General features: G+C 35.6%; 1 protein-coding gene across 1 annotated transcript; it reads right to left on the bottom strand.

Moving 5' to 3' along the window:
• Positions 1-11028: 11028 nt before the first annotated feature.
• Positions 11029-12822, bottom strand: LOC113324815 (major latex protein 15-like). Its single transcript, XM_026573107.1, has 2 exons — positions 12518-12822; positions 11029-11508 (listed from the first exon to the last, which is right to left on the bottom strand). The coding sequence occupies exons 1-2, from the start codon at positions 12723-12725 to the stop codon at positions 11234-11236; spliced, it is 483 nt and encodes a 160-aa protein (XP_026428892.1). The 5' UTR covers positions 12726-12822; the 3' UTR covers positions 11029-11233.
• Between the last annotated feature and the right edge of the window lie 1755 nt (positions 12823-14577).

Genomic DNA, 14577 nt, shown 5'->3' with positions numbered 1-14577 from the left:
TTTAGAGACCTGACAGACGTGACAACGGGAGACAAATCGTTGTACCTCCTTAAACAGACGCGGCCAAAAATAAGAGAAAGAGATCAGCTGGAATGTTTTGTCACGTCCAAAGTGACCTTCGTTATGTATCTCCTGGATGATTTTCAACCGCAAGCTGCAGGACGGTATGCACAGTCGAGTGCCTTTGAAGATAAATCCGTCCAGCAAGGAGAATTGTGCACTGTTGCCTGCACGTACAACTTCCAATATGACAGAAAAATATGGGTCTGATTGGTATAATGTCGCAAACGAGTCAAACCCCAATACTTCAGTCCGCAGTGATGTTAAAAGGCTTCAACGATGACTCAGACCATCAGCCACACGGTTTTGAGTACCAGCTTTGTGTTTGAGTACGAACGTGAAATCCTGCAGATAACTAGCCCACTTAACCTGTCGTGCACTCATCTTGTCTTGATTACCTATGTGCTTGAGAGCGTCGTGGTCAGTAAACAAAACAAAGTCGGAATGATCAAATAATGACGCCAGTGCTTAAGAGTCTGTATAATGACATAAAATTCCAATTCGTACGTTCTATAATTACGTTTGGCTCCATTCAACTTTTCACTGAAAAAGGCGACCGGCTTACCAGTTTGGCTTAAGAAGGCACCAATACCAACCTTATAGGCGTCTGTGTGAACTTCGAACGACAAAGAAAAATTGGATAAAGCTAATATAGGAGCCGAACAAAGCTTCTCTTTCAGCAAGATGAAGCTTGCTGTCGCCTCTTCTGTCCATGCAAACTTACCATTCTTCATGCAGTCGGTGATTGCCGCTGCTATCGTGCTAAAATGGGGAATAAATCTCCTATAAAAAGACGCAAACTCGTGAAAACTCCAAGCCTCATGGATTGTTTAGGGGCAAGGCCAAGTACGTACAACATCAACCTTAGACTCATCCACCAAGATGCCATCCTTGGATATGACGTATCCAAGAAACAGAATACGATCCGTACAAAAAACACACTTCTTCGGAGCAGCAAAGAAATGTTGCTGGCGTAAAACTACTAAGACCTCACGAAGATGACACAAGTGACAATCCAAGTTAGTACTATAAACCAATATGTCATCGAAATAAACGACAACAAACTTACCCAAAAATGGTTTTAATACTTCGTTCATTACGTGCATAAATGTACTAGGAGCATTGGAGAGACCAAACGGCATCATCAACCATTCATAAAGTCCTTCCCTCGTTTTAAAAGCGGTCTTCCATTCATCTCCTGGCCGTATACGAATCTGATGGTAGCCACTACGCAAATCCAATTTACTAAAAACCGTAGCACCATGAAGCTGGTCAAGTATATCGTCTAATCGAGGAATAGGAAAACGATACTTTACCGTAATCTTATTAATAGCACGACTATCCACGCACATGCGCCATGTACCATCCTTCTTAGGAATGAGCAACGCCGGAACTGCGCAAGGGCTGAGACTCTCCCTGATAAGGCCTTTGGCTAATAACTCCCCCACTTGACGTTGTAGTTCCATATATTCTTTTGGACTCATGCGATAATGAGCTCGATTAGGAAGCACTGAACCAAGCACCAAGTCTATCAGGTGCTGGATAGCTCGAGAAGGAGGCAAACCCTCTGGAAGATTAACTGGGAAGATATCCTCAAAGTCCGATAATAGCTCCTGCATACATGCCGGAACTTCCATAGCAGCTGTAGCCTCACGAGAGAGACCACACAAGAGGAACACCATCCCCTCAGTGAGCATCTCGTTCTCAAACGGACTCCACGAAAGAAAATTGGAAGCCACGGGAGAAACAGGTGCGTGTACTGTCACATTGGCAAGAACCAGCGTAACACGAGTATGCTTAAATATGAATGAGTATGTGTTCAGCTTACCATCATGAGTCACTGCCCTATCGTATTGCCATGGTCGACCCGACAACAGATGACAAGCATCCATCACCACGACATCACACCACACGACATCTTCATAGACAGAACCAATGGAAAACTTCACAAGACAACGTCTGGAAATAGTTACCTCGGATCCCTTGCTAAGCCAGTGAAGGGAATATGGGCTAGGATGTTTTTCCGTGGGAAGCTTGAGTTTCCGAACAGCCTCGTCAGATACCACGTTTTCACAGCTGCCAGAATCAACGATCAAACGGCAAACCTTGCCTGCAATGGTACACGTTGTCTGGAAGATGTTCTTTCGTAGCCATGACTCGTCAGCGTCAGCTTTAGGAGTAAGAAACGATTGACGGTAGATCATCAAACATTCACCTTGGTCACCTGGCAGGAACACCTCATCGAACTCAGCTGCTGTCTCCTCCGCATCAGCAAAGACATCAGCAGCAGTATCCACTTCTGCAAGCAAAGCCTTACCCGGTCTTCCAGCCTTGCGACACTCGTTTTCCAAGTGATTCGGATCTCCACAACGATAGCACTTAGGACCAGATTTCGTAGGCGTACTAACAACCTGTTGTGCGGAAGCAGTATGAGAAGAAGAAGTCGGAGGACGGCCATTTGCTGCCCGAATCGACTTACGAGATAGTTGTTTCTCCAATCGCAAAGCACGCTGATGAACCTCAGACACAGAATAATAGTCAAACAGATTAAGGGTATCTTGAAAAGTCTCACGCAAGCCCCCTATTCAACTTCATTAACTAAGTCTCATGAACATCTACAACTTTGTAAACGGAATCAAAGGCTGAATCAGACCATAAGGGTCCAATACAACAAAATAGGAATACTAGGTCTAAGACCAAGTCCACCAAAGTTAACTAACAGTCTCTAACCGTCGAACTAACGGTCAAGGGTCAACTAACAGTCAGCGTTCAAGGTCGGTGTCAAAGTCCAGGGTCAAAAAGTCAAAGTCTAAAGTCTAAATCAGTCAACTGGGTCAAGACAGGGAACTCGGTGAGTCCACCGATTCAACTCAGCCAAATGGTCTGAGTCAGGAAAGTCAGCTAGACTGACTGGAATAACTAACCTGCCTAAATTCAAGAACAGTTACAGAAACACAACTAACCTGATTCTATTCATTTTAACATGATTCTAAAGTTCAATACAATAATAACATATAAAATTTAAATACAACTTCATAATTTAACTACAACTACAAACTTAGCTTTCCCTGCAAATGAAGTTGTAAGCTTCTAGTAGACACTCAACTCAGCACATTCATTCAACCCTCATTCTAACATTTCAATTACACAACATCTCCAATAACCTGATCCTCTAGCCTAGACTTAATCTCAGTTCAATACCACTGACCATAGTTCAACTTATCAGTTCAAGAACACCCTCATCTACTAATGCATCCACAATAACTTAACTCAAACGACACACACCATTACTTTGTATTGTTCATTACAAACCAATACTACTTGTAGCCATCATCACCACCATCTATTCAATCTTCCTGCGACTTAATTCAACAACAAACTACATTAATTCCCATTTCATACTAACACATACACAGTCTATACATATATCTCCTGCAACTTTAAAAATTTTCATATTAGTTCAACAACATCACAGACAACACCTACACCACTTACAACAATTCACCAACACCATTCACAGCATCAACACCTTTGGTTTAAACTCCACTAACATTTCAACACAACTGTTTCAAAATCACCTTCCCACTGTACCTTTGAACTCCAACAGTTACAATCTATCCATGATCCGTTTACATTTAAAATCCACTACATATTTGTGACTCAAACACTCCTGGTATAACAATCATCATCCAGAACATAGCAATTCCAAATCTGACACATATAACTTCAATTCAAACAAAATACACAACTTGTATAAAATTAAACTAAATAGCAATTACCTGATAATAGTTTCCCAAGTAATTGAAATCATTCCCTTCTTTACTTAATTCAACCCAGCAAAACATCACCATCTCACCCTAATCCAACAGTTCATCACAATCAATCCCCGATCGTCTTACATCAAACCAAAATTAAACCTTAATTCATCGATTCACTACCAAAAAATCTCCCCAATATTAATTAAAAATAACCCTTTCGTTCTTCATCTCTTAACAACCTAGTAAACCTTCTATTTCCATTCGAATTCAAACTCAGTATGAAACCCTAATTTGATCCCCAAACCTTCTTTATAACTGTATCTTCAAATCAACATCAATAACTTATTCTTCACCTCATAATATTCAAAACCCATCCTTCAATTCTTCTTAATCATCACCTAAATTGAATTCTAACTTTTATCAGTACGAACCCTAAATTTGTTTCATATTTTCTTCTTCAACAACAACAACCTCAGTTCCTTCATCATATACACGACCCCATCATTTAATATCCTCAATCAATTCTCACTCTAATCTGAAAAATCTCTCACCGGAGAAAACAGGAAGAAAAGAAGAAGAACGGAGAAAGAAAAAGAAAAGAAGAAAGAATAAGAGAAAACTGATTCTCTTCGATCAGTTGAGGAGATAAGGACCAAAGGAAACACTAGGTCATGCACTTGCTTTGATAAGGGAAGCCACAACGTGTTTGTGTAGCATCAATAACGTTTTTCCATGAAATGACGATTTTACTCTTCATACTAACCCAATGATATCTTCTTCGTCCGATATCCGATTGACACGTTCGAGTAGTCCATTCTGCGTAACTTTTCGAGATTTATCCAGCGGTACTACTTTTGTATCTAGTTCGTTGTTAGATTAATTTCTATTAATTAACATTCGTGTTAAATTAATCGAGTCATTATCGGATAATTCGTCACTTGCCTGGTCTAATAGTGTTGACGAGCTTGATGGTCTTTATAATTTTCTTCAACGATGGCATGCTTCTTAGAATCGTATCTGGCAAGCAACGATCTTAGAATTTTCATCACAATGTTCTTTTCAGGAATAGTCTTACCCAACGCAAAAGATGCTTTAATAATTTCAGACACTTTGTGATTAAACTCATCAAATAAATCTTCATCAGCCATACGAAGGTTTTACCAATCGGAACATAGGTTTCGAAGCCTAACTTCCTTTTTTAGAGGTATTCCCTTCGAATACAGTTTCTAAGATATCTCAGGCTTCTTTAGACTTAGTGCATGTAGTTACATGGTGCTGAAGATCTGGGGTAATGGTATGTATGATAGCATTTAAGCCGTCAGAATTTTTCTTCGCAGTAAGGATTTCTTCTGGACTATATCTACCAATATCCTTGTGTATAGATACATCTCATTCTGTATTAACTGGAGGATCATAGATATTTACAACACGTACCCATGTTTGAAAATCTAGAGCTTGAAAAAACGCACGCATAACAATTTTCCACCATGAGTAGTTTGAGCCATCGAAGACTGGTGGTACGTTTATGGAGATAGAATTTCTGTCCATATTCAGATCGCTACAAACATAGACTTATAAGATCTTTAACGTGTTTTCCTGCTCTGATACCAATTGAAAAAGCGGGGGTCTAACAGCCACACCCAATAATTCGTTTGGCAATCTGAATAAACAAACTCCAATATACTTTCAAGAGAGTCAACTAGACAGTCAGACTCAATCTAGAGAAAAGTATATCAAAGAGTTTTATATCTCTATCTCTTAATTCAATCTGCAATCAGCAAATAGGAATTTGTGAGCGCGATTGAATATAAGAAAAATAACTTGAACGGTACCAAAAACAAATGTTCAAGGATCAATCAATTTCAATCAACAACCAATGATTGGATTTCCCAATTGATCGATTCAACGCAGAACCTGTGATATTTCAATTATATAAAAAAATATAATGCGGAAAAGAAATAACACAGACACCAGAATTTTGTTAACAAGGAAAACCGCAAATGCAGAAAAACCTCGGGACCTAGTCCAGATTTGAACTCCACATTGTATTAAGCCGCTACAGACACTAGCAATGAACTTCGGACTGGACTGTAGTTGAACCCTAATCAATCTCACACTGATTCAATGTACAGTTGCACTCTTTATGTCTCTGATCCCAGCAGGATACTACGCACTTGATTTCCTTAGATGATCCCACCCATAACTAAGAGGTTCTACGATCCAAAGTCGAAGACTTGATAAACAAATCTGTCTCACACAGAAAATTCTATCGGAATAGATAAATTTGTATCCCACATAAATACCTACAAGTTTTGTTCCGTCTTTTGATAAATCAAGGTGAACAAGAACCAATTGATAAACCAGACTTATATTCCCGAAGAACAACATAGTATTATCAATCACTTCAAAATAATCTTAATCGTATGGAAAAGAAACAAGATATTGTGGAATCACAAACGATGAGATGAAGATGTTTGTGAGTTCTTTTTATCTTGTCTATCGGAGATTAAATCTCGAGCAAATCTTAGAGAATAGTACTCAATACGATAGAAACGACAAAACCAGAACACGCAACTACAAAGAAAATAGTTGTATATGACTTCACAATCCCAATGAAGTATTCAAGTCGTTAACCTACATGGTTTCATGAAAAACCTAAGGTTAAAGGAGAATCGACTCTAGTTTATGCAACTAGTATCACACAGAAGGTGTGGGGTTTAGGTTTTCCAGTTGCTATAGTTCTCCTTTATATAGTTTTCAAATCAGGGTTTGTAATCTTAGTTATCTTGATAACAAGGCATTCAATAATCACCGTTAGATGAAAACCTGATTAAACCCAAGCTAATATCTTTCGACCGTTAGATCGAACTTAGCTTATTATAAACAAATGAAATGTACCTGTATGATTGATTTTTTGGTCCTTGGCTACAGGTTGGTTCTGGTTTTACTGTCTTGGTTTTGTCAGATTTTAGTGTGGTTTCCGGTAGTTCTTGTATTAGGACGGGAATTACTTCCATCTATATGTAAGAAAGACAGTCTACGTGACTGGAATTGTTTCTTATGTTTTCCTGGCATGGGCCAGGTTCTTTCTTTTTAATATAACCATTATCAGTGGGGAAAAAATGTTTGGTTAATTATATATTCCCATGTCTATCTCATGGTTCTTTTTTTTTTCTTTTATCAAAAGGAGAAGCAGTCTGATAGTTCGATTTGATGGATTGACTAATGAATATTCGATTTGATGCATTGACTAATGAATATTCAAAAGACACGGGAGTTGAGTGCTATGTTCCTAGTTTTACATCGGAAACTACTGGTTTTCTACTAGTCTTGCTCAATTATGACGAACCTCTGAGATTCCATACTTTCATCATCGCTGCACCTTTAAACCCGTACATATAGCCTCACAAGATCAAATGATTCATATGATGAAGACTGGAAAAAAATTATTAATTAATCTGAAAATGGGTCATTTGTCCAAATATTTTTAAAACATGATTCAAATGGACGAGTAAAAATTATTACGGGTGAAATGGACACCAAAAAAATATTAAGGATGAAACTGGATTCATCCGGACTTAAACTTAAAAAATAGCAAGGACGAAACTGGATGCATCCTGATGTAAATCAAAAATAAGAAAAAGTATTTGAAAATGGGTTGGATGAAACTGTTTACATCCTGGTTATTTTGTCATTTTTGTCCATTTAAACAGTATCAAAATCTAAGTGTCCTTTTCACCCAGGAATTGTTGATTTTGGTCTTTTTAACCAATTTTGTGTTAATTAATGTGATAAAGCATGGTTCATAATCTGCTCTTTTTATTTTCACAAAATTGGTTAAAAAGACCAAAATCAATAATTCATAGGTGAAAAAGACATCTAGATTTTGATACCGTTTAAATGGACAAAAATGTAAAAATAGCCAGGATGTAAACAGTTTCATCCTACCCATTTTCAAATATCTTTTCTTATTTTTAATTTAAATCAGGATGCATCCAGTTTCATCCTCGCTATTTTTTAAGTTTAAGCCAGGATAAATCCAGTTTCATCCTTGCTATTTATTTTGGTGTCCATTTCACCCATACTAATTTTTACTCGTCCATTAAAACCATATTTTAAAATTTTTTGGACAAATAACCCATTTTCCGTTTTATTTTCTATTATTTTAAATATAATCTACTCTTTTTATATAAAAATGTATGGCTATAATCCCTTGATATTTGACAGTTCGTTTGTGATGCTCTAGCTAATGAATATTCCAATATCTAATAGTTAATTAGATATTGATATTAATTTCGTGATGTTCATTGTACAATCGGTAGTTTCATGATGTTCATTATTTAGCAATTATGATAGTAGACCCGAATATTATTTTTCATTAATATAATTTTGAACTTCTTCTCTATTTTCATAATCGATAATTTGCTAATATATATTATCAACCGAGTGAACAATTGATAGTTTCGTGGTGTTTATTATCTACCGGTTATGATAGTAGTTTCGAGTATAAATTTTTCAAAAACTAATAAAATTTAAAATTTCTTTACTTTCACAATCCGTAAACACTGGTGGATTCTACCCACCGATTATGCTTAATTTTAATACAAAATAATTGAGTTTTTTGACACAAAAATAATCGGTAATAACAATCTATTTTACCTACCGACTATGGTTGATGTTCTTCATTTGTTAAGAACAAAAACCATAATTTTTCGATAAAATCAACTTCATACCTATCGATTATGTTTCTGCAACTATAAATCCGAGAAAAACTTTCGACCAATTTTTTGATTTCAAGTAATCAAATCCTAATTATCATTTATCTGTTTTGGTTGGTTAACTCGATTTTTTTTTGATGTTTTAAGTTTAAATTTTAAGGTTAATGAATTTTGGATTTTTTTTCTTTAAAATTAATCCTAAAATTTGTTTAATTAACGATCTTTGGTTTCAATCAAAATTAAAATAATGAATTTTTTTTCCATAGGTAGAATTGAGAATGAGAAGAAGAATATTATAATTACAAAAATAAAAATTTAGATTTAAATTTAAAAATCCTGCTATCGCGCGAGCGCCCGGGTAACAACTATTTTGAGTTCGCAGGTTCTAGCCGTTTGATCTTATCCTAATGCGTTAGATCTTATTCTGTAGATTCTTTCCTAATAAACTCCTTTTTCATCGTTTAAAGATTTTGGCTTTTGTGCAACAGTTCTTTCATGTTATCAGGATTCAATGATACCTGGTATTTTAAATGTACTATTGTGTTCTTTGGTAACTTCACTGGTTTAAAACCTTTTGTATTAGTTGGTATGATATTCCTAAATGTAAATGTGTACTATTAAGGAAAAATAAAAAGAAACTCCTTTACTTTTTTGACAGATGAAAATAATGAGAGTGTACCACAACGGTATACTATTAGTATAAGAACACAATTTAGCTAACAAGATGAGAATTCATAAAAGTTATTATTACTGGATTAAAATTTCAATTTGACAAGATTTCAAAAAAAAAAGTTAATTTGATAAAAATTTGTTTATGCAGTGTTAATGGTTTTACAAGTTGTAAGATGAAAACAAAACAAAAAAATAAAAGAAAGAAAATAGAGGACAAATTGTGATATTCTGCAGGGCCGTTTTACCATTTTTGAGGCTGGGGGCGAATTTACAAAAATGGGCCTTTTCTTCCTAAAGTATATGGCATAAATGATAAATGAAAAATCGACAATTAAATATGTTGAGCAATCCATATATACTTACACCATCGTAATATTTTTTTTTAAATAGCGGTTGAAGACCGACCAAAATTTTTAACATTTTTATGTTGCTTTTTGTTGAAAAAATATCACAACCACACATGTTGCAAAATGCTTTAAAAATAAAAAAAATAATTAAACTCAGTGATTATAATAACTTTGTAATTCAACAAATATTATGGACTATGAAGAATAACTTTTAAGGGTAAACAAAACGATCCTCGAGTTATAACCTCAAATGTGTCACTATCCATCCACAAAAAACTCATCAAAACAAATGTAACACAAAATTCCTCCAAAAAAAAAGTAACACAAAAACCCCAAAGAATTTGATGAAACCAATTTTAGTTTCATCATAAAATTTGATGAAACCAATTTTCAAATTTGGAGTTTCTGTATCAAGTTTTAAAAATTTTGAGTTTTTGTATCAATTTTGCTTAAGATGGAGTTTTAATGGATCCCAATATTTGAACGGATTTTTTGTACCACAAGTTTGGTCACCTTGGTCCTTGGGCTTTTATGACTAGTTTTGTTAACAAAATTAAAAAAAATCCCAAAATTTTGTGAAAGCTAGAATTTCTAAACTATTAATTGAATGAAGTCTCCCATTTTCGAAATTTTGATTTTTCACTATTCTTTGATTTATATATAGGAAAAAGAATGTTTTAAAAAAAAATCTAGAAAAAAATAATTATTAGATCATCATTTTTTTGGGCCCTTACGAAATTTGGGCCTAGGACAATAGACCATCTCGCCCTAGGCCTAAGACGGCCCTGTTCTGGTGTAGTTCTTCTAAATGGTTTCCCTCTTTTCAAATTTTTCTTTTCTAAAAAGTATAGTTCTTCCAGTCGTGATCTTTTCTGCATCATTCTCTTCTCCCGTAAACAAAGTCTGGCATTGTGGTCTTATTGTTTTTCTGACTGAGCAGACACTATGGTTTACAGTTTCTTAATTTATAGGGTTTGCAAACTTCTAGGTGCGATAAGATTCCTGATAACTTATTAGTATATGGATTTATTTTGAAATACATAAAATCTTAACGGGTGATTTATAAAGAAAATCTTTAAGAATTTATAGAATATATATGAAGAAGTAAGATCTAACGCGTTAGGAGAAAATCAAACGGCTAGGACCCATGAACTCAAAACAGCTGTCACGCGCACGCTCGCGTGCCAGCATAACTCTTAGATTTAATATAAAGGTGATGAATAATATAGAAACAGTTTCTATTTTAAGACACCTCATAGCCCCTTCATCGTATGCATATAATATTAGCCGTCCCAAATTCTTTTTGGGTCTCCTCTAAGACGCCAGGTTATTTAAGTTTTGGACTTTAATTTTGTAGGTGTGCAAATGGCACAAATGGGTACAGCGTACAGTGGGTAACCCAAGTGTTTTTATGAAATAAGACCATACATACAGTAACATAGACGTAGCTCATGATTGTTTTTTTTTTAAGCAAAAATATTTACTGATCAAAGAACAAAAAATTAAAATAGCAAGGGACGGACATAGAGCCAAAACTTCTTTAAAAAAGAAGTATAAAAAAAGAAAAAAAGATGATCAAAGAAGCGATAAACTGCGGTTACAAAGCCATGCATAGTCCATGCATGAATAACGCACACATAAATGACAACAAGTAACACCCAAACACTTGAGAGATATTTTACTCGGAAGCACAGATGTGAGCACTTAGGTCTAGAATGTTCTGATGGAAAGTTTTCAGGATGTCAAATGGAGTTGGAGAATCCTCGTTTATTTTCTCATACATTATAGATATGGATACAATGCTTCCATGTCCATCAGGCTTTGGTTTAGCTACAACGATCTCATCAAACTTCTTGTAATCCTTCATAACATCTCCTTCAACGATGCGGTGCGATATGGTCCTTGTTTCATCGTCATATGTTGATTCTTCCACGGCGGTCATTGTCTTTCCCTCTACGTGCACAAAATAACAACATGTATAAAGCTGCATTGTTACAAAATGTATTTCAAATGCGTTAATACTATTTGAGTTATTTTGTAAAAGGGTCGCATCTTTACTACCTAATTAGGGTCTGGGTTGTAGAAGATGCAGTTGATGTATTAGAGTGGTAATGACAATATATCTCAATTCTAGCTAAATACTAACCAATCTATCTAGAGAAATTTCATCGAACATGTTAAGTGTTAACTACATATTTATAGTACAGTGAGCACAACTCATCTCAAACTACTTCACTTTCTCTAGATGGATTTCTTACCAGAATACTGGTATAGAGGTACAGCTATAACACAGTCTGTACCAAATCTGCAATTCAAGATACTTACGTTTATCGGTAACAAATATGGGATATGGACATCGTTATTGTGAGGTGTTTGACTTACTCGGAAGATATTGGAGAACGTATTTCAATCGTGAGTGCACTATGGTACTGAATTGGAGAAGCCAATGTGGTTGATTCCGAGAAACATAATTTTTCAAGGGAGGGTTTCATGGTTTGACTAATCTAGGTAACATATAAGAGAAATGACCAACCATAGAAGTTACACGCGAACTGAAAAACAGTTCCAAGCAAGCAAATCACATTTCAATCTGTTGTAATGGAAATCTCGGAGTTCTGATAATACAAAAGACTGGACGGAATTCGGATGTTAGAGAATTATTCTCCACCAAAATGGCTAGTTATCATTCATAGAAATGGAAGAAGATAGAATAGGATCTCAGAGATGAATATTTTGACGATATTTAAACCGTAAACGCTAGTCAACTAGGGGTCAGGGGATTTGGTAACATAAGAAAATGTCAATTAACAGTTTCATAACGGTCTTAGTTAGTTTACGATCCTAATACAACAACAGCATGTTCAACGATCCAAACCCTAATTAGGCAGTAAAGACACGACCCTTTTGCAAAATAACTTGTACTATGTAAAATGCGATCGATCACAATAATATTGTGTCATACCAAGAATATAGCTCCATTCCTTGATATGAACGGGACTGAGGCCGTCTCCTCCTTCAAGAGCTTTAACACCAGTGAAAAGATGAGAAACTGCCTCATTTGGTACTAGTTGATGGTGCTTATAGACTTTATAGTATTCGTCAGCATCGCAATTGAGCTCCAATTCAGTTACAACTTTCCCGACTAAACCCGAAACACCATGATGAGCCATCAAGTAGTTGAGGATTTTTGCTCAATAGATTGGAGATTATTGAAGGTTGGAACAGTTGATAATGAATATTGATTCTAGTTGATGGAGTTTATATAGGAAAAGCAAGCATTTGTAATTTGTTTTGAGGTGACACAATTAGCCTATGATGAGTAAACAAAATGATCCTAAACGGCCGGTCAAAAGGATCACCAAGGTCATTGGCACGTGAGATATATAGTTATGGTCATTTGTATTCTTCTTTTTTTTATTGGCGGGCCTTCTTTTTGTGTCCGTGGAGAATGACAGTTCCTCTATGCGCATTCCGGAGCTACAGAGACTGGCAGCTGAAAATTAAAGAGCATACAGAAAATCCTTAATTGATATATACTAATATATCATAACAAGGCCATTTATGCTCGCGCAATGCGCAGGCTAGGTTATGCATAAACATTTTTTTAAGGCTATTTAAGCGATGGTGACCGACCTATAACTACTACTATAAGTCTTTGGTATCTAAATAAGTCCTATGAGCTAGATCTGGCTGCTAGATTAGCCAAAGTGTTTACAATCCAAAATAAAAGTTGTCTATTTGTTAACACTAGTTCTCTCTCCTAATATTTGCTCGTATGTGAACTAGCAGCGAGATAGTTGCACTGAATGGTTCAGCCACTAAAATCGCCTTTTCGCGGAATGGTTCAGTGCATCTAGATTTATTTTTTGATCTGACAGATGAGATTGGTTGCACTAAACCATTCAGCTCTGGGCGCTATTTAATTCCGCGACTAGCGTGCTAGATTAGCATTGTCATGGGACTTAAGAGGTTGTCCTAGATGACGTGGAAGACTAATCTAGCTGCTGAATTAGCACACCATCAGATTAATCCTAAGAAATGGTACTTTGACCTGCCATTGAATGCCAAGATAATTCGTTGATTAAACTTAAGAGAATGTTTGCAGTCACTTTGTGTTTCCCTGGTATTGATGACAATTACTGACAATGCCAAGATGTCAACCGACCACCAACTCGTGTAACAACAGCCTTGGTTAGCTGACCGTAAATCGACAAATCCATAAATATCGCAGATACTTAGCAGTCTAGAATTAATGAATATTGCAGTTGCTTTGCAGTATCGGAGAAAAAATGGTTAAAGCTTTAACTTTCAAGTTGTAGAGTTTTCTCATCTTTCTCAATAAATTTTAAGTGTTGCAGACACAGGAAGCGACACTGTATAAACATTGCTGAACTAATATAAATATCGTCTTAATTAGTCAAAAAAATAACTAATTTTGCATAATTGTCAGATAAACATTACTTACATATTTGGATACGAATTTATAGAAGACTGGATATGAGTGCGAATTGCCTAAAAATTAGGTATAACTGGTAAATAAAGTCGCTACAATGATTAATAATGAGAAGTCAAAGCATACAAGTCTTGGACATTGATTTTGGCTTTGGTATGAGTTATGGCTTCCGGTACATGATAAAAATAAATCAGCTGCACTTGATTTGCACTTGATTTTAAATGAAAGGGAACATAATTTGTAGACAATGTAGACCATAAATTAGAAGGATACAATCGGAAACGTTGAAATGAATTACATGACTTATCAAGCCCAAATTAATCAAGAGGGCGCGTACTACTTTTATTAGGATATTTGGACTAACTTTATTTTATTTTTTTTTGAAGCATTTGCATTAATTTTATGACGATCGATTGTTCGCATATTTTTCATTCCACTTGAATTCTTCTACATCTTAATTCCTTCTAGCAAAAAAAAAAATCTTTTTTTTCCGAAGCTCGAAGCTTAATATTTTATTCAAAAACAAAAGAACAAAAAAGAAGTAGAATCGCAAACAGTGTATGGGGAAA

The sequence above is a fragment of the Papaver somniferum genome, chromosome 1 (assembly GCF_003573695.1).
Source record: "Papaver somniferum cultivar HN1 chromosome 1, ASM357369v1, whole genome shotgun sequence".
NCBI classification, from domain to species: Eukaryota; Viridiplantae; Streptophyta; class Magnoliopsida; order Ranunculales; family Papaveraceae; genus Papaver; species Papaver somniferum.
The sequence above is the reverse complement of the archived record's forward strand: the minus strand, read 5'-3'. Positions and strand labels throughout refer to the sequence as shown.